The 22,611-nt window shown below is 48.2% G+C and overlaps 1 protein-coding gene across 1 annotated transcript in view; it reads left to right on the plus strand.

Moving 5' to 3' along the window:
- Nucleotides 1–543: 543 nt before the first annotated feature.
- Nucleotides 544–22,611, plus strand: part of kl-2 (dynein heavy chain 2, axonemal kl-2) — a 44,614-nt gene continuing 22,546 nt past the window's right edge. Inside the window, exons 1-25 of the mRNA XM_025299984.1 lie at nucleotides 544–1,227; nucleotides 1,666–2,123; nucleotides 3,691–3,827; nucleotides 4,035–4,377; nucleotides 5,447–5,966; nucleotides 6,693–6,835; nucleotides 7,403–7,548; nucleotides 7,653–7,746; nucleotides 8,612–8,782; nucleotides 9,055–9,244; nucleotides 9,564–9,660; nucleotides 9,877–10,128; nucleotides 10,811–10,938; nucleotides 11,267–11,385; nucleotides 12,423–12,537; nucleotides 13,606–13,739; nucleotides 13,817–14,010; nucleotides 15,237–15,465; nucleotides 15,544–15,695; nucleotides 15,787–16,037; nucleotides 17,179–17,399; nucleotides 17,692–17,806; nucleotides 18,641–18,812; nucleotides 19,898–20,073; nucleotides 21,213–21,375. Coding sequence (XP_025155769.1) covers nucleotides 1,017–1,227; nucleotides 1,666–2,123; nucleotides 3,691–3,827; nucleotides 4,035–4,377; nucleotides 5,447–5,966; nucleotides 6,693–6,835; nucleotides 7,403–7,548; nucleotides 7,653–7,746; nucleotides 8,612–8,782; nucleotides 9,055–9,244; nucleotides 9,564–9,660; nucleotides 9,877–10,128; nucleotides 10,811–10,938; nucleotides 11,267–11,385; nucleotides 12,423–12,537; nucleotides 13,606–13,739; nucleotides 13,817–14,010; nucleotides 15,237–15,465; nucleotides 15,544–15,695; nucleotides 15,787–16,037; nucleotides 17,179–17,399; nucleotides 17,692–17,806; nucleotides 18,641–18,812; nucleotides 19,898–20,073; nucleotides 21,213–21,375 — 4,931 coding nt within the window. The 5' untranslated portion in view covers nucleotides 544–1,016. The remainder of the gene's footprint in view (nucleotides 1,228–1,665; nucleotides 2,124–3,690; nucleotides 3,828–4,034; nucleotides 4,378–5,446; nucleotides 5,967–6,692; nucleotides 6,836–7,402; nucleotides 7,549–7,652; nucleotides 7,747–8,611; nucleotides 8,783–9,054; nucleotides 9,245–9,563; nucleotides 9,661–9,876; nucleotides 10,129–10,810; nucleotides 10,939–11,266; nucleotides 11,386–12,422; nucleotides 12,538–13,605; nucleotides 13,740–13,816; nucleotides 14,011–15,236; nucleotides 15,466–15,543; nucleotides 15,696–15,786; nucleotides 16,038–17,178; nucleotides 17,400–17,691; nucleotides 17,807–18,640; nucleotides 18,813–19,897; nucleotides 20,074–21,212; nucleotides 21,376–22,611) is intronic.

The following is a 22,611-nucleotide window of genomic DNA, read 5'->3' on the forward strand; positions in this document are numbered from 1 at the left end:
GATGGGCGGGGCGCGGGGGGGTTAGGGAGGGGGGGGTAGAGTGGGGGAGACGAGGACGCCGGGGAATTGCGCGAAGTTATTATTACCATAATTTTCAGCTAAATGCACTGCACAACTCACCGCCGCTGGTGAATCCAGCGTCGATGTTTGCCCACGTACGCGAACGGGATTACCGCGCCGTCGAGTTAGAAACGATTGCATCGCATTCGGACGGCAGGCACTTCATTATTTCTAATGGATCCCGACCGGATTTTAACTGGATCGAAGCGTCGCTTTGCTAATTGTGTCGGGAAGTTAACCGCTGCTAACTTTTTGTCGTCGGCGAGACGGCGGCGGCGGCGGCTGCGCGGGCGGCGGCAATCGTTGTGATTCGTCTCGCGACTTGTAAATCTGAATTTTCTAGTCGTCGTGATCTGCGACGACGACGACGACGACGACGACGAAGCGAGCGCCAATTCGCGAGATAATGACAGACGGTGACGGAAGAATGGAAGAATAAAAACATTTCTGCTCGTCAATCGTCAAAGACTCGCGCAGACAGTCGCGGGTTAAGTAGCGCGTCCGCGCCGCGCCCTCCCCCGCTGTTTTTCGCCCCGCATTCGACTAGAATACGCCGCCGCAGTTACACGCTCCGCTTGTAAAACGTTGACGCGACAATGTAGTCGATCGGCCCGATATCCCCGTCCCGATATATACACGGCGCGCAATTCAGCTCAATAAATCTCCATCAGCGGACGTGCAGCCAGGAGGATACAAGCTACAATAGTAGTACGCGATAGACGTCGGGACGGCTCGAGCGGCATAAAAAATGACTGTATCGGCGGAAGCGGCGATAACGAGCGAGTTTCTCTCTCTCTCTCTCTCTCTCTCTCTCTCATGTTCTCCGCCGGATTTTCTTTTCCTTAATCTCGTGCGCCCCGAAACGCGCGCGGGCGCGCACACACACATGTGTGAAAGCGGACTTCTGCACCAAACTGGACACCTTCCTGTGCGCTTTAACGGACCTCACGTACAAAATGCTGGGCTTAACCGTGATATATGTACCTCTGGAGAGTAGGGAGCTCACCGTGGAGGAGGGTAGCGCCGATAAGGAGTTGGTGAAGAGACTGGAGGGTATGGTGGCTCACTGGGACACCCAAATCAAAATAGCCCTCTCCGACCAGGAGCAGGCGGCGCCGCGCGAGTTACTGTGCCTCGACGACGAATATGGCTTCTGGATTTATCGATGTAAGTGCTTACCTACGAGGGAAAGACGTCGTGTAGCGGCCACGGGCGCGGAATCGTTTCTCGATAATATATGTCCCGGGGATTTTCCGCGTGGGTCCGAAAGTTTCTCCTCCTCTGATGCGACCTTTTCGAGCGGGATCCTCTTGTCGCAGTGCGTTGTTTTTTTTTCTTTTTTTTTGTTTTTCTTTTTCGGAAGAGGAAGAGGGGGAGGGGGGAGGAGGGGTCGCAGCGCGAGCGTCCGTGATTCGTGATTCGCGCGCACGTCGAGTTTTGCGGACGGACGTTTCGCCGTGACGTCTCGTCCGATTCGTTGATTTTCGCGAATGAGCGAGCTTAATTCGGCTGTGGAAAGCTCTCGCTGAGGCTCGCGTTTCACGCGAGCATATCTGCCGCGTAATTGACTTATTTCGACTAGTGCGATAATACCCTTTTCGTCAGATGACAATCTCTGCGGTCTGAACCATCAGCTGCACAACGGCACGGTGCAGCTGATCGTCGACATATTATTGGCCGCACAGTCTACTTACATACGTCAGTTCCTAATGCTGAGGGACGAGATCGAGCACGGTACGGTCGAGGCGAAGTCGAACATCGAGTACCTCGGAATTCTGAAGGACCCCTGCGGTGAATTGGAGACTTGCGAGACTCCCGCGAGTCTACTTGAACATCTGCCGAAGATGATGCATCTCTTCAGGACGATTTGGCTCAATTCGCCCTACTACAATACGCGCGAGAGGATAGGCAACCTTTTCAGCGCGCTCAGTAACCAGATCATCGTTTTGTGCAAAGACTTTGTCGACCTGGCGGATGTGTTCGCCGGGAGAACGAGGAAGAACATCGACATCCTCAGGGAGTGCATCAAACTGTGCGAAGATTACAAGGACCTCTACTATAAAGTGAGTCGCGCCTTTGCTTTTCATTGGTCGGCGTTGTTGTACAACGTTGTTGTGAAACGTATCGGAAGAATCTGATTTCATTTGCCAGCTTTTTCTACAGGAAGATCTCAACCAAAGAGATTATCACGAGCTTGGCTAATTTTAGAAATTGAACAGCACTTGAAACATTTGTACGATAATGAAATGTTCATGCGGCTTCTCGAGCTTTTCTCATATGTATATATCATCTCTCGTATACATATATATATATATATATTTATTTATTTATCGCAGTAATTAATAAATAAAAGCATGCCTTTAAAACGTCTCGCGCGAGCGCAAAAGCTGGCTGGTGGCCCGCATACAAGAACAGAGTATAAAACGTAGTACTTTATGCTGTCTGTAAATTCACCTTCCAACCGGTGAGTTAAACTCCCATTAAATTATGTGTGCACAGCTACTTTAGCTACTTAGACCTCTTGTTGGACAACGCGAGGATGAATTTCCCCGTTAATGCGGAAGTTACAAAGTGATCTCGGCTTCCAACGGTAATTATGATTAGGGATAATAACCGAAAATTCACGAGCACAGTCAGTGAAAATGCACGACTGTATCTTCGCCGTGTGACAATTTCCCGCGTACCCAGAGTCGAATAAACGACCGTTCTCAGCAGTGCTTGATGAAATAGGTTAAAGGTAGAACTCCGGTTTTTCGAACGTACGTGTTGAGACGTCCTGCCGTCTTACGGTATTTGTTATTCTCAAATCTTACAGATTCGTTGCACATTTTTTGTTGCACAAAAACATGTCGGCGTGTATCTTTCCGCCGGCTTTTATTTTTTAATATTCACGCGGTTAGCTGACGTGGACGTGAAGGTGAGCGTAGACGCGGGCGTTAAAGATAGAATAGCAACTCGACTCAGCGGACGCTTTTCAGCGGGACGAAATAGCAAGGTGAAAACGGGCTTTCACTTTAAGTGGAGGTCGCAATATAACACCGACTTACGGCTTTTCCCGTGGGCAGATAAGCCAGAATAGAGGTGGGAATTGGGAAACGGTGTGACGCGTCGGTTCTCCCGACTACTTGTTCTCGAGTTGCGCTAGGGGTGAGCACGCCATGTGCCCGAAGGGATAGGTGACACGACTTCTTGGACTTTCGTGCAGAAAATCCGCGCAATCGTGTTACACACAGTTTTACGGGTCGCTAACGCATATCTTTGAGTCCTCGCGTGCTTCTGCGTCTTCCGCGTCTTCTGCGACGTTCCCTCTCCTGTAATCCCGTATACAAAGGATCAGCCGTGATCAGCAGTAGTAGCAAAAATCCTCGAGTGTATTTCACAGCACTCGTGAGATTAATACTAAGCGAATCGCCGCTTACATCCTCGACTCTTTTTTCCAAATCCACAAATAAACTCCGCGAACGGATAATAATAACAACACTCGCTGCAACTCGCTTCTCGACAGGCCTGCACGTTAAAAACGTGCAACTTGAACTTTTCAACCGTCGCTCGAACGTTTCGCGCGGCGCGATCGCGTCTGTATTCAATAAGGCAAACTCCTCTCAATGTATTCCGTCCGGTAATTTTCAGATCGCGAACGCCCACATCAATCTCACGTGGCACCCTTGGGACTTGGACGCGGAGAACATATTTCGTTACGTCGACGTTTTCATCGGCAGGTGTCAGGATATGATCGGGATTTGTCAAGCAATGATTGATTTTGCAAGGTCCAAGTAATACACATCGTACGACACAGAGTACGCCGTATCCTATTTTTCCGCAAGTTACTTCGGGATGGGAAAAAAGACCGGCTACGCCGGCGAACTTTCTTGTAAATTGCGGCGCTAAGCTCGAGCGTTAGTTTGCAAGCGGTGCTATTTGCGAGTTATTATACGTACGACGCGACGTGAACGTGCGCGAACTTCTCCGCGTAGATTGGACGAGACCACAGAGATTTCGAGTCCCAAGTTCAGCGGCACGAATGGCGAGGAGCGCGAGAGAGTGTGTCAAAAGATCGAAAGACTCTTCCACGAGGCCTTGCGCAAAATCGAGGCGAACTCGGCCAAGATCTTCGCCGTTCACGATTCCACATGGCAGGATGATATGCTCGTGTTTCACGCCGAAGTCAGGGATTTGGAGATAATGATCGAAAACCTGATAGCCACAGTCTTTAGTAACGTTAACAATGTGCAGGAAGGGATCGAGGATCTGCGCAGCTTCTACAATTATTTGAACCGCGAGAACCTGAAGTCGCTGTTCGAGAGCAAGAACACAAGCGTGAGGGAAAAATTTGTAAACGCCAGACGCCGTCATTTTTTCTTTTTTTTTCCGATCCGCCTTCTCCAAAAGTGGAGACAGCGGTCTCGGAGGGAACGACAAAGAGTGCACGGCGAACTCTGAAAATCGTGCTAACCTCTTTCGTATTTTTTCATATTTTACATCTTATTGTACCGGCGGGTGTTTCAGACCACCCGGGTCACCCGATTTTTTCGTTAACGCGACATTTTAGAGAAAAATATTTCAGACAAAAAAGTTGTAGGGCTTCAAAGGATCTATTTGCTGACGCTATGAATTTGATTCGTACAGCTGGGATAACCTTGTAAATTCCAGTCAAGATCAACATCAAAAAATCTTAAACGGATACCCCAATTTTTTATTACATCATCTTTTTCTAGCAATTAATCTCAACAACTTTTGTCCGAAATATTTTTTTATTCACCTAATATCTTTTGAGATATTTAAGGAAAACTTGATAAAACTTTTTCAATATTTAACTCACGATATCTCGCGAACTATTCGTCATCGGAAGAAAAAGTGGTACTAGACTTTTTTGCTCTATTCAGTCTCGTGAATATATTTTTACAATAGCGCCCTGACTTTTGTTAACTTGCTGATTTTCGCAAATTTCAAAATCATCAAATTAATCAAATTCACGGCGCTGTTGGAACAATATATTACCCGATATATAGATGTGTGCTGCTCTGTTTTTGGCCATGCTTAGCGCGAGGGAAACATCACCGCGCGCATATGTGTAGAAACCTTTCCGCGAACATTTCATGTATTTTCAAGCTTTTAAATCCGGTTGCATCACGAGCGGGGAAAAATACACGGATAAAGGGCGCGGGAAGAGGAAAGAAATTTGAAATGTGTTAAAAATCTTAAAAACACTCGAACGTGTGCCGGAGCTGCATCTCCAGCGCGACTATATATATACGAGTATATATATATATATATATATATATATATGTTCGGGCCAAGTGCTCGAACGAATCATCTCGAGTCACCGAGACGAAAGGTAACGAGCGCGACACTCGAGAGCGACAACTTTGTCGATGCTCCCGCTCAGGTGTGGCAGATGTTCGCCGAGGATATCCAACGGACGAAGCAGGAGGTCCTGCACGAGAGGGAAGAATATCCGGCGATCACGCCGTACTACGCCGGCAGGGCGTTGAATCTTCGCTTGAAGGGTGACCGCTTGCTGTCGACGCGGAAGGTTCTCGAGGAGGCCGAGTGGATGCCGTACTGCGGCATGAGCATGGAGGTCTATTGCCAGCAGGACATCGTCATCAGATCCATCGAGGACGCGGTGAAGAATCTGTACGCGCAATGGTTGCAAAACGTCGGCGAGAATCCGCGCTCGCGACTCGACCGTTTCCTGATGCGACGCAGCGACGACAGGTCCGGCCTGCTGGAGTGCAATGTGGACCCTGGTATCCTGGATCTCTGTCGCGAGTCGTCCTATTGGCTCAGCCTGAGATTCACCATACCCGTGCACGTGCAAATAATATACGACAAGCAGGAGACGTTACATTTCACACGAGAGAGCGTCTACGCCGTCACGTTGGCGTACAACAAAATCATCAGAGGTAGGACTTTGGCCTCGATCATCGAACGGTTGAACGTTGAGGATTGCGGTTACGCAATCTGCATGGATCGTCGAAGACGGGGCGTCAACGAGCAGACTCGACGAGCAGTTTCGAGGGCCGACGACTCGCGCTGACGAAACTTTAATTACTATCCCAGTTCGATGAAGCTCTCTCCGTGTCGCTTTTGACGAATCGAGTTTCGAAGATGCAGGGGGATATATAACGAGAGAGACAGTGTTTCTCCATTACTTTGAAACGTCGTCTCGTCAGCTTTCGCGGAGCTTTCATCGACGCGGAGTGCCCGACGTATAATTAAAAATGTTTTCAACGCGAAGAAATCCTCTTGCGATTCGCCGGGAGCGCAGTTTTACCTTACATTCTTGTCCAAACTGTTCCGCACATTGCGGCGCTGCGTTTCGCAATTGGTTAAAACATCCACCGGGGGAACGCACACGCGCGTTAATGCTCACATGTGGAAATTTAACGTCCTTCTGCCGATGTTGAAAAAGCATTCCGATTAAGATACAAGCGCTTGTATCATGCAAATATTCTGATGACGCGATTCAGCTGAGCGGCGCTCGCTCATAGCGCATTAGCACACGCGCGCGCGTCTAATGCGCGCGATAAGAGCGACATTCTTCTCATACTCGATCCAGCGTTCGTACCTTCAGCGGCGCATGCGCGTCCGAAATATTCTTACAGCGTAGCGAGACTTGTATTTTTCAGCATTGTCGCAGACGGAACGTGCGCTGTTTCGCGAATTAATTCGGCAGCTCGACCGTAAGATCAATCCCGGCTTAACCAAGCTGACGTGGAACACGGATTACGTGGACTCGTACATCGAGGATTGTCTCAACGAAACGACCAATGTACGCCCAGAGTCTCTTACCTCATCCACGCGCGGAGTCCGTATAAATTCATGCAATATGTACGACGCCTCGCGCGGTAAAATTTAATTTTGGACTGCCCGTGTGCAGTCCGCTCGCTGTCTACCTGCGTTTGAACAATTAATTATGGACCCCGTATAATGCAGAAACGGAATAATTATGATGCGGCGGGTATTTATACATATATATATATATATATGCGCGCGCGCCGGCAGGAATGTGCGTTCGTACGGTACGAGGAAGAACTTCATCAACATTTGAGTAGCGAATATTTGTCGCGCCGTTTCCATTTCTTTCGGAACAATTCGTCATTCCCGCTCCGCGCGACTTCCGTGCCGACGCGACGCGACGCGACGCGACGCGACGCGACGCGCCGGGAGAAGCGCATCCCGATTGAAATACGAGCGCGCCGTGCGAAAATATGACGCGCGTCCGGATCGTCGCGCGCGAAGCGGATTTCTCCCGTCGCTCGTCGATTTCGCGATTTCGCGTTTTCGGACCGGTCGATCGGCCTCGCTCTTCGGACATTGAATTATTCCTCGCCTTCAGTTCCAGGAGTTTATCGACACTTACAAGAACTCCAACTCCGAGATCGTAAGAATCAGCGAGAGCATCTGCGACACTCCCATGATCAGGATAAGGGTTAATTACACGTACACATTGCCCGTGCTGGAGCGGGAGCTGCTGCACGTAAGGTAGGAAACGCCCCGCATGCGTCGTCGCATCGGCTGCGGCGAATTCAGACGCGTGACTGAAACTTAACGCGCGCATCGCTCGAATTTCCTCTCTCGCTTTCCAGGGACGAGGCGTTCCAGATCATGACTCTGAGACTCGACGCGATATTTCGGCACGTTATGGAGATCTACGGGGGCTTCAAGAGCGTGATGGAGGAGGTGCGGTTCTCTCGCCACTTCGTTTATGCAGATCGAGAGACGCTCGTTCCGCCTCTGCCGGGCCGGGCGCAATTTTTATTGTTTCATTTCGATATGTGTCGTGTGTGTCGTCGTCTCGTTTCTCGTTTCTCTTTGCGTCTCACTCGCTTGCGACGCTAAACGTCCCCCCTCGCGACGACACGAGGAGCGTGTTTGGAGGAACCGATTTTACCGAATTTCCACGAGACTTCAGCGAGCTTCAGCAGGGCGGCTTTGTTGGGGCAGCTGACCCACGAAACTTTTTCACGGGTTCCGCCGCAATCTTCGTAAAATCTCGCAAAATCACGCAAACGCGGAAATGACGCGAGTCAGCTCGGCGAAAGAATATTCGCGGGGAAGAAAACACAGTATGTGTAGTGCGTAGCCGCGGGCTATACTCCGCGAGACGATAACCCTCGTCGGATAACTACAGTCGGAGAAGTAAGGAGCGCATTTACGGTAGAGATCCGTGATACGATATGTCGTTCCGTAACGTGACTGCCAGCATGGGCACGTGCTTCCACGGTTAATTCAAAAAGTCTCACGGCCGGTCGTAAGCGAGCAATCTCCGTGATAGCGCGCGCGCGCGCGCGCGCTCTCGGCTTCGTCTCTACCACCTGCCGTCTATCGAATCGATTACGAATCACCGATTATATAAAGGTCGTAAATTCTCCTGCCGTTTATCTTCTTACACGCTGCGCTGCGTGTAAACCGGCAGTTGCCGCGCACTTTCAACTCGCGCAAGCGTTGCAACGCGAAGCGCAACTTTTACATATTTATTTAATACCCTCACTTGCATAAACTTGCGCGTGAAATTCTCCACCGCTCTCAACCTCTTCCCCTTTAGAGTCGCGCTGAATGGGAAGATTATTTAACGAAAATCGATACGGTAATCGAGCAAGCCATCAGATTATGTTTGGAGAGTTCTTTGACCATCATGTACGAAGCCCTTCATGGCACAGGCACGACAGGACCCTCGCCTCTTCTGCTGGTGCAAGCGGATATTATCGATAACAAAGTGTGTTCATAACTTTGCGTAACATGTAGAACATATCGCGCAACAATGTTCGGTACACGGTCTCATCGTAACATTCTCTCTCGCGCGCGCGCGCGCGTGTATGTATGTGTGTGTGTACGTCGATAATGATAATTTAATATTTCCTAATCCGACGACGACGACGGGCGAGCGATGATACTTTATCCGCGACCGCTGGGTCGGCCCTGCTTTGCTGCAAAAGCAACATTTACGCACAGCGTAAACACTCTAAACACTTTGCTGAATTTATCCAGATAAACTTCGTGCCGAGCCTCTTGGAAATAGCTACAGTAATAGGAAATATCTGGAATATTTTGCTGGAGCCTTTGAAAGATGTCTCGCGGCTAGCTAAGAAATTTAAAATTCGATACAAGGGCTTGCCCTTGTCAAAGTTATACGAGCAGGACAAAGAGTTGATCGAACTCCAGCAGAAACTCAATAACGGTCGTATCCCCCATTAAGCTTCCCACATGCTTTCTTTTTGTATTTATTTGTTTAGTCCCGCTACGTTGCTGCGTCAGCATTGACGACATCGAATGTGTTTCGTTGCAGTATTAATGATTTTTATTTCATCTTAATAATCATGAAGTCGTCCTCGGTCGAAAATCAATTCTGATTTCGTTGAAGTGTTTACCTTAAAATATTTGAGATCAATAATTGTCCCCTCTCTGATTTGTCAAAGTTTAGTCTGCTTCCTATTTTTGTACTATATCTGGACAGATAGATATATATATATTGAATGGATTAATTCGCGAATTTGCAGAGGTAAATTATTGTTTTGTCCAAATACAAACCTATCTGAAGAACTGGGAGCCTTTCAAGGAGATATGGGAAGTGAACAAGGATCTATTTATTCAAAGGTAATGTACGAAAAATTGGACGAACTAGGAATATTTGTTGCACAATTTTGAAAAATTAATGGTTTACCCAGTCGCAAACTGCAATTCAATTTTTTACAAGTCTTTCAAAGATCGATGAACACAAATCGGCGCCACAGTATGGATTATAAATGCACTTGAATTTTGAATTTATGCTTGCTAGTGTGACAGTTTATTACTCAACTCTGCGTGTTTCAGATATGAAAAATTAAAACCAACCGCCGCATCTTTCGACGCGGATATAAACAGATATTTCGACGTGGTAGTTAGCGTCCAACTGCAGGAAACGATGTCGACGGTACACTTCCTCGATATAAATTCCGATGGATTGAAATCCACCATCATCGAACATTGTTCGGTCTGGCAACAAAAGCTCACTGGCCTTTTATTGCGTATCACCGATGGAATGGTCAACCACGTTTATCATTACATCGCTGACAATTCTACAGAGTTAGTTGACCGCATATAATTACTCACGCTCAGACGTAGATAAGTATCGAGCCCGAGAAGAAAATTTGGAGAAATATATATATTCAACGAAAACGAGAATTGTGCGAAGACGAGTACAAGTTTAGAATTATAAAGAGGAACGCTACAAAGAAAATTATGTTTAAAGCCTCGGAGATTTTAGCTCCCATATCTGATGAATATTTCTTTATGAAGTGTCAAAATGAGTTACACCTACGAGATCCTCTCTGTATAAAGGATCTCACCAATCAATAATACCATCTCAAAGACTAACGTATCGCACGATGGGAAATTAATAATATAAAGATACAAAGTGTTAAGAATGTGTGCAAAAGAACGTACGTCCAAGTCCAAATCTTCTTCTCGACCCGGCAAGAATTAATCGCACTCGCAGTTCGCAGGTCACCACTATTGTACTTAGAGCTGCGCTAAAAATCCCCATCCGCGAGCAGCACGACATCATCCATTCCGCTCCATAGCGTAATTGAATCTTTCAGTTATATTCGTTTTCAGCTCTCGATCGATATACTATTAATGTAAATTTCCTCAAGCCGAGTGGAACACTGGAGAGGCGTTGCTCGCGAGGCGTTACTCCCATAAATCCCGTCGGGCAGGGCCTTTTTGAATTTCGAGCTGAATCGTACGTGAATTCATTCGTTTGCAGAATAACGAAGGAACCGACGGATCTCATCAGCATGCAATCCGCGCTGCAATTGTTCGAGAGGCTCACCGCCGAGATTCCGCAAGAGGAGGAAGAGTTTCCCAAGATCCTGGAGCAGTACCAAAGTTTGGGTAAACCTCTAAATGTTTCTCCGTGCTAAATAAGGAGGTCGATGCACCATAAAATCGCCGGAGTTTACTCCGGCGTGCAGAGTACGTGTAGCGCGATTGCTCGCGAGCTCTTGCGATACGATCTACAAGTTCGTGAGAATGTAGCTGTTTCGTCGGAAATATGACCGTCGATTTCGCGCTTCGAAAACACATCGCGCGCGCGCGCGCGCGGGATTTAATCGGAAATAAGACGCCCGAGAGGATGGATTGTGATCGTTTTATCTTGCACGTGCAACTACGGACGATCGCACATGCTACATCATGGAGAGAGACGCTCGATTATTTCCAGAAAGGTACGAGATGCCGCTGACTCCCGAGTTCAGGAGAAGATTAAAAGACATCGAGCGTTCTTGGGCGGCTTACTTAGACTTGCTTGCCATGTGCAAAATTACTCTTCTCGAGAAGAAGGTAAGACATTCTCTCTCGGCAAAAAGGGAAACTCTTGGGAAAGTTTGCTGCAAAAAAATTAGAATCACCTCGACAGAGCGGCGTCGACGTTAAACAGTGGAAGAACAGTACCGGCTACTTTGATTTGAGGCTCTTTTCAATTTTCCTAATATACAAGGTGCTAAATTTCAAACGTAACAGCTAAAAAATCTCGAAAACTATGAAAGATATTAAAAAAAAGCTAAAACACGTGTTCCATGATTTCGAAGGGGAAAGAGAATGGCGTTATCAGTTTTTTATAATAAAACGCCCAATTTTTTATTATATCTTCTTTTTCTACCAATTAATTTAAAGAAACTTTTGTCTCAAACATTTTTTTATTTGCCCAATATTTTTTGAAATATTTCAGAAAAACTTGGTAACTTTTTCAACATTTAACTTACGATATCTCGCTAACTATTCGTCGAGAGAAGAAATAATATCGGATAATCTTTTTAATTTATTTACTGTCAAGAATATATTACTACAATAGTGCTCTAACTTTCGTTAACTTATCGACCTTTGGAAATTTCAAAATTATTAAATTATTAAATAGTTAGCGAGATATCGTATGTTAAATGTTGAAAAAATTACCAAGTTTTCCTGAAATATTTAACAAAAAAAAATATTAGGCAAATAAAAAAATGTGTCAGACAAAAGTTTCTTTAAATTAATTGGTAGAAAAAGATGTAATAAAAAATTGGGCTTTTTATTATGAAAAAACTGATAATGTCATTCTCTTTCCCCTTCGAAATCATGGAACACGTGTTTTAGCTTTTCTTTAATATCTTTCATAGTTTTCGAGATTTTTCAGCTGTTACGTTTGAAATTTAGCACCCTGTATATACCTTACTGCGCGGACTCTTGGGGTTAACGGGGAGATTAATCTGCCGCGATATGACGAAAATGTGAAAAAGGACAGGCCGGTGTCGGGAATTATAGATTTCGCGGCTATGAACATTCATGTTGTAACTCGGGATATGTTTTCGACTGTCAATATCGTCTCAACGTAATTGCAGGAAGAGTTTAAGCAAATATCGCTGGCTGATGCGACAATGTGCCAGGAAGATGCATCCTCGTTGGTGCGAAAATTTAACGATACCAGACCCTTCACGTCCGAGTGGGATTCAAAGGGTAAATTGGTTTACGCGTACTCGTCCGTCGTGTAAATCCGCGCTTGTTGTGAGATAGCGCCGCAGTCTCTGCGCAAATCAGCTACCTTTACTACCCTTGAGACATGCAACGTGTACCTACGCGTTAAAGTAATAAAAACAACTGAATGTTTCGGGGTCACAGGTGAAGGCAAGTCCGCGGTGAGAGCTGGCCGACCGAACAGAATCGATCGAGACGTTCTTGAAATCTTAAATCTTTTCCATCTGTTTCCGCGAGTTCTATTAACGAGTTAAATCTTTATCTATAGTTTTAAAGCACCTCATATTTCACAGTTTCTAAAGGATTTGCGCAACAATTCAGACACGAACGACGGTCGGGTTAAAATAATATTGGCCGTTGTACGTTCAACACTAGAAGTCGCCTGCGAATTTGTAAACGGAACGAGAACGGAAGAGAAGTGAGGAAAAAAATTTGAAAGTACAAGAGAAGAATGCCTCGAATATTGCAAAGAATATTGGAACGATTTTCTAATTCGTCAAGAAACTTGGTTCTCTTTCTTATTTTATTAAATTAGTTGAATCTCTTGGCGGTGTGATAAGCGCTGAACAATAGCAATGGTCGCTCGCTTGTGTCGCGTAACATTCTCTACGTGCAAATTTAAGGAGATTAGAGATAGACTAAAAATCCTAGCCATGGCTTTTGCCACTGGAAAGTACAAGCGTGTTATTTATTCAGAGCACGTTTTTGCACCGCGTTCAGATATTTTAAGCGCGTTTGTCGATATTGCACCGGGTTTTTTCCACGTGAACTTTGAACGTGTAAATAAACACGCGACCCTTTCGTTCATGAACACACACTCGAGCCCCTGCGTGCGTGTGTGTGTGTGACGCGACACAAACGTTAAGTGATCGACGCGGCAACTTGATCGAAACGAAATAACGAATTGCTTTTCGCGAGACGACGGCGTGTGTGACACCTCGCGCGCGCGAGAGAGAGAGAGAGAGAGAGAGAGAGAGAGAGAGAGAGAGAGAGAGAGACCGAATATAATTATCTTATTTTATGGTCACGTCGCGTTTCGCGTGTTTTCAGACGCCTTGGCTTGGCTGACGAACTTTCGGAAAGAGATTCACTTTATAAAGCAACGGGAGAGCCTACTGAATACGCAGCTGACGTTTTTCGGCATTAGTCGGCCGGATTCGAGGGAGCTCGCGCAACTCGAGAAAGTAAGCCCGCCGCTTCCAGTCCCGCGCGATACTTTGCGTGTCTTTTCAACCGTCCGACATTGCCTCTGGCCGCGAAGGATGTGACGATGATCGAAATGGTGTGGCAACTGACGGACGAGTGGAACGACGCCTGGGAGCGCTACAGGAGCGGAAATTTCTGGACGATAGATACGGAGGAGATGGACACGACCGCTAATCTCCTGCTCCGGAAGCTCACGAGACTGTGCAAGGAGCTGAGGGAAAAGAGTTGGGAGATCGTCGAGAATACCAGGTGCGTCCCGGCCGTGATGCAATTTTCGGGCACGCCCGGGCCATTAAATATGCGCCGTTTCCGCGCATCTTTCACGGGCCGCGGAACAGTCGGTTTTGTTTTTGCGCTAAAGCCATCCTTTAGCCGACATGCCAATCAATCGCGCGTCGCGCGAAAGCTAGAAACGTAGCGGCCGCGTCAGTATAAACTGCGTCCATGGACGATGGGTGGCCATTTTTCAAAATGACAGCAAGATGAGAGAGATCGAGCGCGCAGGTAGCAGGAGCGTAATCGACAGTAATTGTTGATGATTGAAACGTACGTTCGCTTCAACAGCAAATATCGAAGCCTGCGTAACGAGTGAATTAACGTTTTCGCTACCAGTTTTTTGCGGCGTATGACGGGGAGAATTTGGGAAAAAAAAAAAAAGAAAAAAACGAGAGAAGAGAGCTTGTGTCGATGCGGACGGTGCATGAATATAATCCGCGTGTTTCCGCCATTTTGTCCACTTTCGTTCGAATGAAACGGCGCCGCACTTGGGCAGCCCGCTACTTTGCAAGAAATAACGCAGCAAGGACAGAATGCGCTTAATCCCGTATGTTACATACTCGCGCGCTTATTAACCTCTGTATCGCGAAAGCGCGAAGCTTACGTAAACTGCTCGGGCGTACTTGTACGCCCAGTCCCTTTGGCGATACTTTCTCATGCTAACAAAGTACACATTTTGTGAGTGGTCGCGTAACCAGCTGTGAGGTCAACCAATTACGGTAAACAAAGAAAAATGGAAGAGAAACATCGCGCATGTAGCTCGTTGTTGTTGGGCGTGTAAAGAAGAGGAATTAATCGAGCGCGATAAAGGGCGAAATGAAAAAGAGAGAGGAAGACAGAGAGAGAGAGAGAGAGAGAGAGAGAGAGAGAGAGAGAGAGAGAGAGAGAGAGAGAGAGAGAGAAAGGTTTTACCGTATAAATCTTCCCGTATAAATCTCCAATATCGGAAATCATAATCTCGCTTTAACACGACTCGACGTTTCAAATTCTAATTAATTTCCCCGTTGAATCTTCGCGTAAACGCGGAAACGAAGTTCTTGCAATAATTCATCTCGTACGATCATATCGCAGGATTGCGCACCGCGAATTTTTAGCAGCCTAGCCTCGTGAAAGTACGAAAGTACGCATTCGAGAATGGGAACAAGCGTAATTGCTGTGCACACACGTGCACGTCCCATCGGGAAATGTGTCCGTCGCAGGTCGAGGGTCGACAAGTTTCGGCGCATGCTGCCGTTAATCACGAATCTGAAGAACCCGGCGATGAAGCCGAGGCATTGGAGGCGAGTCAAAGAGACGGTCAATCGCGATTTCGACGAGACGTCGGACGAGTTCACCGTGGACACGATCGCCGAGATGCAACTGCAGAACTTTGCGGAGCAGATCGACAAGATCTCGAACGCGGCGACGATGGAGCTGGCCATCGAAGAAGTGAGTTTGCCGCTTGATAATCGAGATTCACGCGCGTCACGGCGGTCAGCGTGATCGCATCACCAACAATTTTTTCAGGGCCTGCAACGCATCAAGGAGGTCTGGGAGGTGATGCCGATCGAGATGGTGCCGTACAAAGACAAAGGGATATACAGGTTGAAGGCAGCCGACGACATAATGCAAACACTGGAGGACCACCAGGTGCAGCTCTCGTCCATGAAGTCGACGAGGTGCGTCGCACCGTTCCAATTAGACCGGACACTTGGCGCGTCCGTGGACTAAACGGCGCCAAATTAAGCGGATTACGCCGAATTTTGCCAGGTTCGTGGATCCGTTTGCCCAGGAAGTCGACTACTGGGAACGGACGTTGTCGACGCTCGGCGAAGTTCTGGAAATGGTACTGGCTGTACAGAGGGAATACACGTACCTGGACAATATATTCACGAGCGAAGACATCAGGAAACAACTCCCAAAGGAAACGGACGATTTTGACAGGATGACGAGCGAATGGACCGAGCGCACGTCAAGGATGGCTGGCTACGGTTTGGCATTGCCAGCCACTCACGATCCACGTATGTGTTATCAAAGGACCATTACAAAGGGGATACTTAAACGTAAAATCAAGGCGCGTGCAGGTGCACGCGCTCCTCTGTGTGTGTGTGCGCAAGCGAGTGGAAATCCGACGGCGAGCGTTCGGAGTAGGAGTAGCTCGCCGGCCTGATTCTCTAAAAACTCTCTTCTCTAAAAACAAGATATACGCTAGATATATACACGAAAATATCTGGTTTGACTTTATTACGAATTTGCATCTCTTGCGTGTGTTTGCATCAAACTTCGGTCTCTCTCTCTCTCTCTCTCTCTCACACACACACACGCGCGCGCGCACACGCGTACACTTTGCTCTCCACAAAGCTACAATGAAAATCTGACAGCTTGGACAGATATAATTACATCGAGTTGATATTCTCCTCGATGTACATGGCACATCACGAGGGCTCAAATTATCACGAGGGGGTCATAATTATCTCTTATTACAATTGATCCCGAGCCAAGTTACTTTACATGTACCTCCGATCCTAAATCAACCGGATTATGTATAGTAGGATTAACTCTCGTAGCCCCGTTCTCTTGCAGCCGAAAGGAGGCGCACGTACACGGTAATATATCGAGAAAATGAGTAAAATCGTCGCGAAGGTGAGAGGGGGGGGGGAGGAGGGGCAGAGGGCATAAAATTCCTCTCACGACAATCTAAACATTTCCCTGACGGATTTCCCATCTGCACGCAACGTGCCCGGAATGAAACGTGTGTTCGATGGGATACACTTTGTGAAAAAATGTATTCAATTCGGTTGCACAAACAGACAAGTTTGTTTCAATTAAGCGCGCTGCATTTACAGTGCGCGATCACGGCGGGCGTTAAACTAGGATTAAAACGGAATCGAAATTATTTAAGCTAGAACCGGGCCCGCGAGTATTAATGTAAATGGATACGTACAAACCGCCTGTCGGTTCCCGGCGTTAAAAAAGAGAGGGAAAAAAAAAAGAGAGAAGAGGGAATAAATAAAAGAAATAAAAGATCGGACGACGAGCCGACGCGTACGCGTACTGTAAAATAATGTAAATCTATTCCATTGAAAGCATTTGCATTTTTTCTCCGCCCCTCGTCCCGGCGATCCCTCTCGCCATCCCTAACCCACCTATCTGCCCCGTTAGCCGGCTTGCTGGAAGTCCTGAACAAACTCAATGACAAGTTGGAGGCGTTGCAGCGGGCGCTCGAGCAATACCTGGAGACGAAGAGACGCGTATTTCCGAGATTCTATTTCGTCTCCAACGATGATCTACTGGAGATCCTGGCGTATTCCAAACGGCCGGATCTCATGCAACCGCATATCAGAAAGCTCTTCGGCAACATCAAGTCCTTGAAGCTCAGCAAGGTACTTTTTCTTCTTCTGCTTCTTCTTCTTCTTCTTCTTCCTCCTCTTCTTCTCCTTCTTTTTCTCCTTCCTCTTCCTCTTCTTCTTGCCCTTTCTCTTCTTCCGTTTTTTCCTCTTCTTCCTCTTTCATTTCTTTTTTTTTCTTCTTTTTCTTTCTCTTCCTCTTCCTCTTCCTCTTTTTCTTCTTCTTTTCCCGCTTCCGTTTCTTCGCCGGCGCCTCGCTCCCTCACTTGGCATAAACAGCATCGCGCGACTCTTGATAATATAAAATCATATTTTTCTGTCTCTTAAGTCGGTCACTGGAAAACCCTTCGCCGACGGCATGCACTCCGACGAAGGAGAATACATCGAATTTATCGAGCCGATTATACTGGAGGGTCAAGTCGAGCATTGGCTGCTCGATGTCGGTAAGTTCGTTTCTCGAGCGCGCGTCGTCGCGAGACGACGCAGAACAATCAATGAGAATCGCCGGACGGCGTGTCCAGGTAACCCACCGCGGCACGCGTCAAGAGAGCGCTAGCGGGTGGAATCGTTTGCGAGGTATTCCGGTATATAATTTCCGAATGTAATCTCCTCTTGTCTCACACGCGCCCAGACACACACACACACACACACACATATATACAGCAGCGCGAGAACGCCGCTCCGGTTATTTTATTCTGAGAGCTCAGATGTCCACGTTATAAATCCAATCTCGTGTTACGCGCGTAGGAAGAGATATACGTATGTACGCGAGAATTTACAAGAGACCGTAAATTGCTCTTTGCAAAATCGAAACGGGCGTTCCCTCGCACTCTTTGAAATATGAAAGCGCCGCCGCAGCCGCGCGACGAATCTCCTTCGTGTGCGCCGCGCCGCGCCGCGTCGTCGTGAAAAGCAGAAGAAAGATCAGCGACGTGTGAACGCGGGCCCATCCAATATTTACAATATTCCGCGGTGGCGCGCATCGGCCAGCAAAGAATGCCGTTTACAACGTACGTAGGGCTTCTGCGTAAATAAAAGCACGGCGCGGAAAATTGGCCATAATTTATGCTCGATCCGGCGCCGCGTGGGCTTCGCTGCTCTGCCGTAAATTATCCGGGCGCGAGCGACGTGTGCAACTTCGATTTCTGTTTGCGAGAGATAAAAATGCGCCAACGCAAACGGGCCGCGGCGGCGGCGGCGGCGGCGGCGGCGGCGGCGGCGGCGGCGGCGGGAGAAGGCTGTGGGCGTGAATAAAGCCGGGCTGGTGGCAATTGCAGAGGCCGCGATGAGAGCGATCCTGCGCGAAGTGTTGAGGCACTGTCGGACGGAGCTGCGAAAAACTCTGGCGAAACGCGACAGGTGGGTGAAAGAGTGGCCGGGCCAGCCGGGCATTACGTCCACTCAAATCCAATGGACGAGCGACTGCACGCGGACCCTGCAGCACTGCAAGTGAGCGCGTCCTCTGCCTCCGTTGCCTCTGTTGCCTGTGCAGAAATTTCGTCGGCGCGCTGGTTATGGGGGACGCACGGACAGTGCCGACGTCGTCGAAAGGGCGCGACGCGCACGAAAAGAGCGGCAATGAGGCGCGGCGAGACGAGAGAGGGGTTGAAACGCGCGCCACGAGGGCGGCCTGGGGCTGATGGACACCGGGGCGCGGTTAGAGGAGACAGAGACAGAAAACGAAAGAACGACGTAGCGATGTACGCTGCGAGAAAGGGACTTGGGAGTCCCTCCGTGGGAGGGAGGGAGATGGAGCGAGCCGCGAAGGATGCTCGGTAGCGGGACAGGAGACACGGCAACTCTAATAAGAGAAATTTTGCATATTCTACGTCTCGTCCTGCGATCCGGCGACGACGGCACCTCGGGCAGAGGTGCACCCTTCCTACCTGATTTGCATATACTAGCCTGTACTAACCGTACCGCGAATAATTTAACCCACACCTACGGCGGGTTATATCCCTACCTACGTGTATCTATCTATCTACCTACCTACCGAATAAAATCCCACCTACTGTAACGCTCGTGTCACGCGAGGCCCGGCGAGACCGCCATCTTTCCGTTGCACGAGTGTCTCGGAAAAAGGGGGGATGCCCCCAAAGGCAGCGAGGAGAAGGGTCGGGCGCGAGGGCTGGAAAAAATGGTTTTGTCAGAAGCGCGCGTCATACGCTGCGCTCTCTTTCTGTTTCTCCTTCGCTTTTCCCTCTCCCTCCCTCCCTCCCTCCCTCCCTCATCCTCTCATTCTCTCCTTCTCGCGATGCGATCCCGGTCGATGCATAAATCTCTGACCGAGAGGCTGAGAAATTTTAGCGCTAATAGTTTCTCGCCGGAATACCTAAAACCTGTTACCGCGACGATACTCCGCTCGAACGCCCGTGTCGTCGACGAAACGTTAAAGAAATAGATATTCCCGGGACGTTCCGGAAACTCGTAAAGGGACTTAAATTATGTAGTGTGCGGATAGCGTGCGCTCTGCAAAACGCCAGTTACCTTAGCTATCTCGCGACTCAATTAATTTCGTTTGATTTACGCTCGAGGTTGGCGGACTCGAAGAAACCGTTGAGAAAGTTGAGGAAGAAGCAGAATCAAGCGCTAGACAAATATTCGGAGGCTATAAGAGGCGAGCTGAGCAAGCTCGACCGGCTAAAGTTCAAGGCCATCGTCGTGATCGAGATACACGCTAGAGACGTGATCGAGAGAATGTACAAAATGAGTGAGTCCGAGCTTTCGTTTGCGTCCGCGCGCATCGGCCGATCATCGCAATTTGCAAAATTCCTGCAATTTTGCGAGATTACTACGGCAACCTTCTCTCTCTCTCTCTCTCTCTCTCTCTGTCTCTCTCTCTCTCTCTGTCTCTCTCTCTCTCTCTCTCTCTCTCTGTCTCTCTCTCTCTCTCTCTCTCTCTCTCTCTCTCTCTCTGACTCTTGTCGATTCTGCATTCGACAGTCGTTCACCATACATTTATTTCGCAAGGACACGCTCGATATAACGCGCGGAAACGTACCGACCAACAAATTACGGCTTTTATAGGACCGCACACGCGGCAACCGCATCACGTTTCGGCGTTATGTCGCTGGTGATATGATGCGTTGCAGTGAGAAAACGCCGCTGCGTTCCCTCGTAAATTTGTGTATCAGTGGTTTCTCGAAAGGGATACACGTGAAAAAATATACATCTGTAAGGCGTATCGAGCGAGGGAAAAAGACGGGAGAAAAGAGATGGTAGAAGAGAGAAAAAGAGAGAGAGAGAGAGAGAGAGAGAGAGAGAGAGAGAGAGAGAGAGAGAAAGGGAAAAAAAAGAGAGTATATTCTCCGGAGAATTCGAGACAGACGCGGAAATTTACCGCGCGAGAACGTCTCGCGCGTTTCTTTTTATACGTTGTAATTTTTCAGCACGCCGCGTTGAACCCGTGAGTTATGCCGCGCAATTCTCATTAATATAAGAGCAATTTGAGTTTCATTAGTTTAGCGGCAACAATTAAAGCAAAAGACTGATTTAAGCTTGACAATGCTCACGATTCGGAAATTACGATAATTCCGTGATACATTTTATGACAATTCCGAACGCAACTTGCTTCCACCGGCGTGCAAGTAAAATTGAGCAAAACAATTGATACCGCTCGCGGCGCGTATTCACGTTGCGAAACTGCGAATGACGCGAATCGCGCGACTCTGAAATTATTATCAGCCCGACTCGGGAGGGAGGGAATAAAAAGCAAGAGAGAGACAGACGGGGAGAGAGAGAGAGAGAAAGAGAGAGAAAAGGAGAGAGTGAGAGAGAGAGAGAGAGAGAGAGAGAGAGAGAGAGAGAGAGAGAGAGAGAGAGAGCAAACTTGCTTTTCAAATTTTTCAGATTGCAGAGACGTGTCCGACTTCGAGTGGCTGTCGCAGCTAAGATTTTATTGGGAGAAAGATATCGAGGACTGCATCGTCCGACAGACAAACACTCATTTCGTGTACGGTTACGAGTATCTAGGTAACACCGGAAGACTCGTGATAACTCCGCTGACAGATCGGTACGTTTCTCCGAACATTTCGATGAAACAGCGAAACGACAGACGCCGAATAGTCGCTCGACGCAATCTTCATTATTTTGCTGTGGGAGGATTGACAGCGAACTTGAATAATTTCTCAGGCAAAACTTATTTGGGACTTTTTGGATCTTCGTAACTGTCAACTATCCGTATGGCAATATAATTATTGAAATCTTCCTCGACTCCAAAGTAATATCCCCTTTCGACGTTCGGGCAAATTTCCGCGGTGTGTATTTGAACCGACGCAAAGGCGCAAAACGCGAGATCACGTCTCTGGAAATTAGTCGGCAATGGAATTACTCGTTGCGCTGCGCTCGAACGACAGTTTTTACGGCGGAGCGATCGCGGCGAGAGGAAGGGACGGGAATAATTTTATCGAGAGGGATGATGCGTCGTCCGCGAGAGACTTTTTGCGCCCGCCGCCGCTCGCTGAGAGAAGCGCATACATGCATGTCGTTTGACCGGCGAGTATATCCGAACAATGGCATATGTGTATGCACTCGATTGCGGGACCATTTGCAAAATTACTTTGTGACGTTATTACGTTGCAACGTATTTAGTCGGTCGGCGGCGACTCTGTTCGGTTCGGCGATGTTGAAACAGAAGTTTCTCAGCGGTTATCGCGCCACACAGTCAGTCACGTAGTTGGCAAGCGGCTCTCGCGGCCAGCCGTAATTTCGTCTGTCACGCGCGCTAACGCGCGACGGTGCTACGGGTAACGCTTACTGTTCGACGCATTGGCGATGTAATACAACCTCCCCCTCCCCCCACCCCCACCCCCCACCCCGGCCCGGGGCCGCCCCGGGTCAACGTCGAGCGGTCGCGTTGCGCGCGCGCGGCGACGTCGCAGGACGCCGCACATGTCCGATTAAGTCAAGTTTTAAGCACCGCCGTTGTACTTAATGAAGGAACTTACCGCGCGCGATACTGATCGCGCGGAATAACTCAGGTTACATGATCCAAGCGAGGCGGCAGACTTCCCGTGATACCCGTCGCATCTGTACTCCTCCACCACCACTTGATACAACTATAGTTATATCCTGGCGTGGGAACAAACGTCACGTGTGTAATAAGAACGCCGCTGCACGCGCGAGTCTTCCTCGGTCTTCTGCGCATTCGCGCAGAGGAATAACGCTTTTATCGCTAACACACTCATTTCGTGCTCGAGTAACACCGCCCGCGAGTCTCGTCTCGAGCGATGTATATTGGGTGTACAAA

This window comes from Harpegnathos saltator, unplaced genomic scaffold (genome assembly GCF_003227715.2).
Source record: "Harpegnathos saltator strain DR-91 unplaced genomic scaffold, Hsal_v8.6 scaffold31, whole genome shotgun sequence".
NCBI lineage: Eukaryota > Metazoa > Arthropoda > Insecta > Hymenoptera > Formicidae > Harpegnathos > Harpegnathos saltator.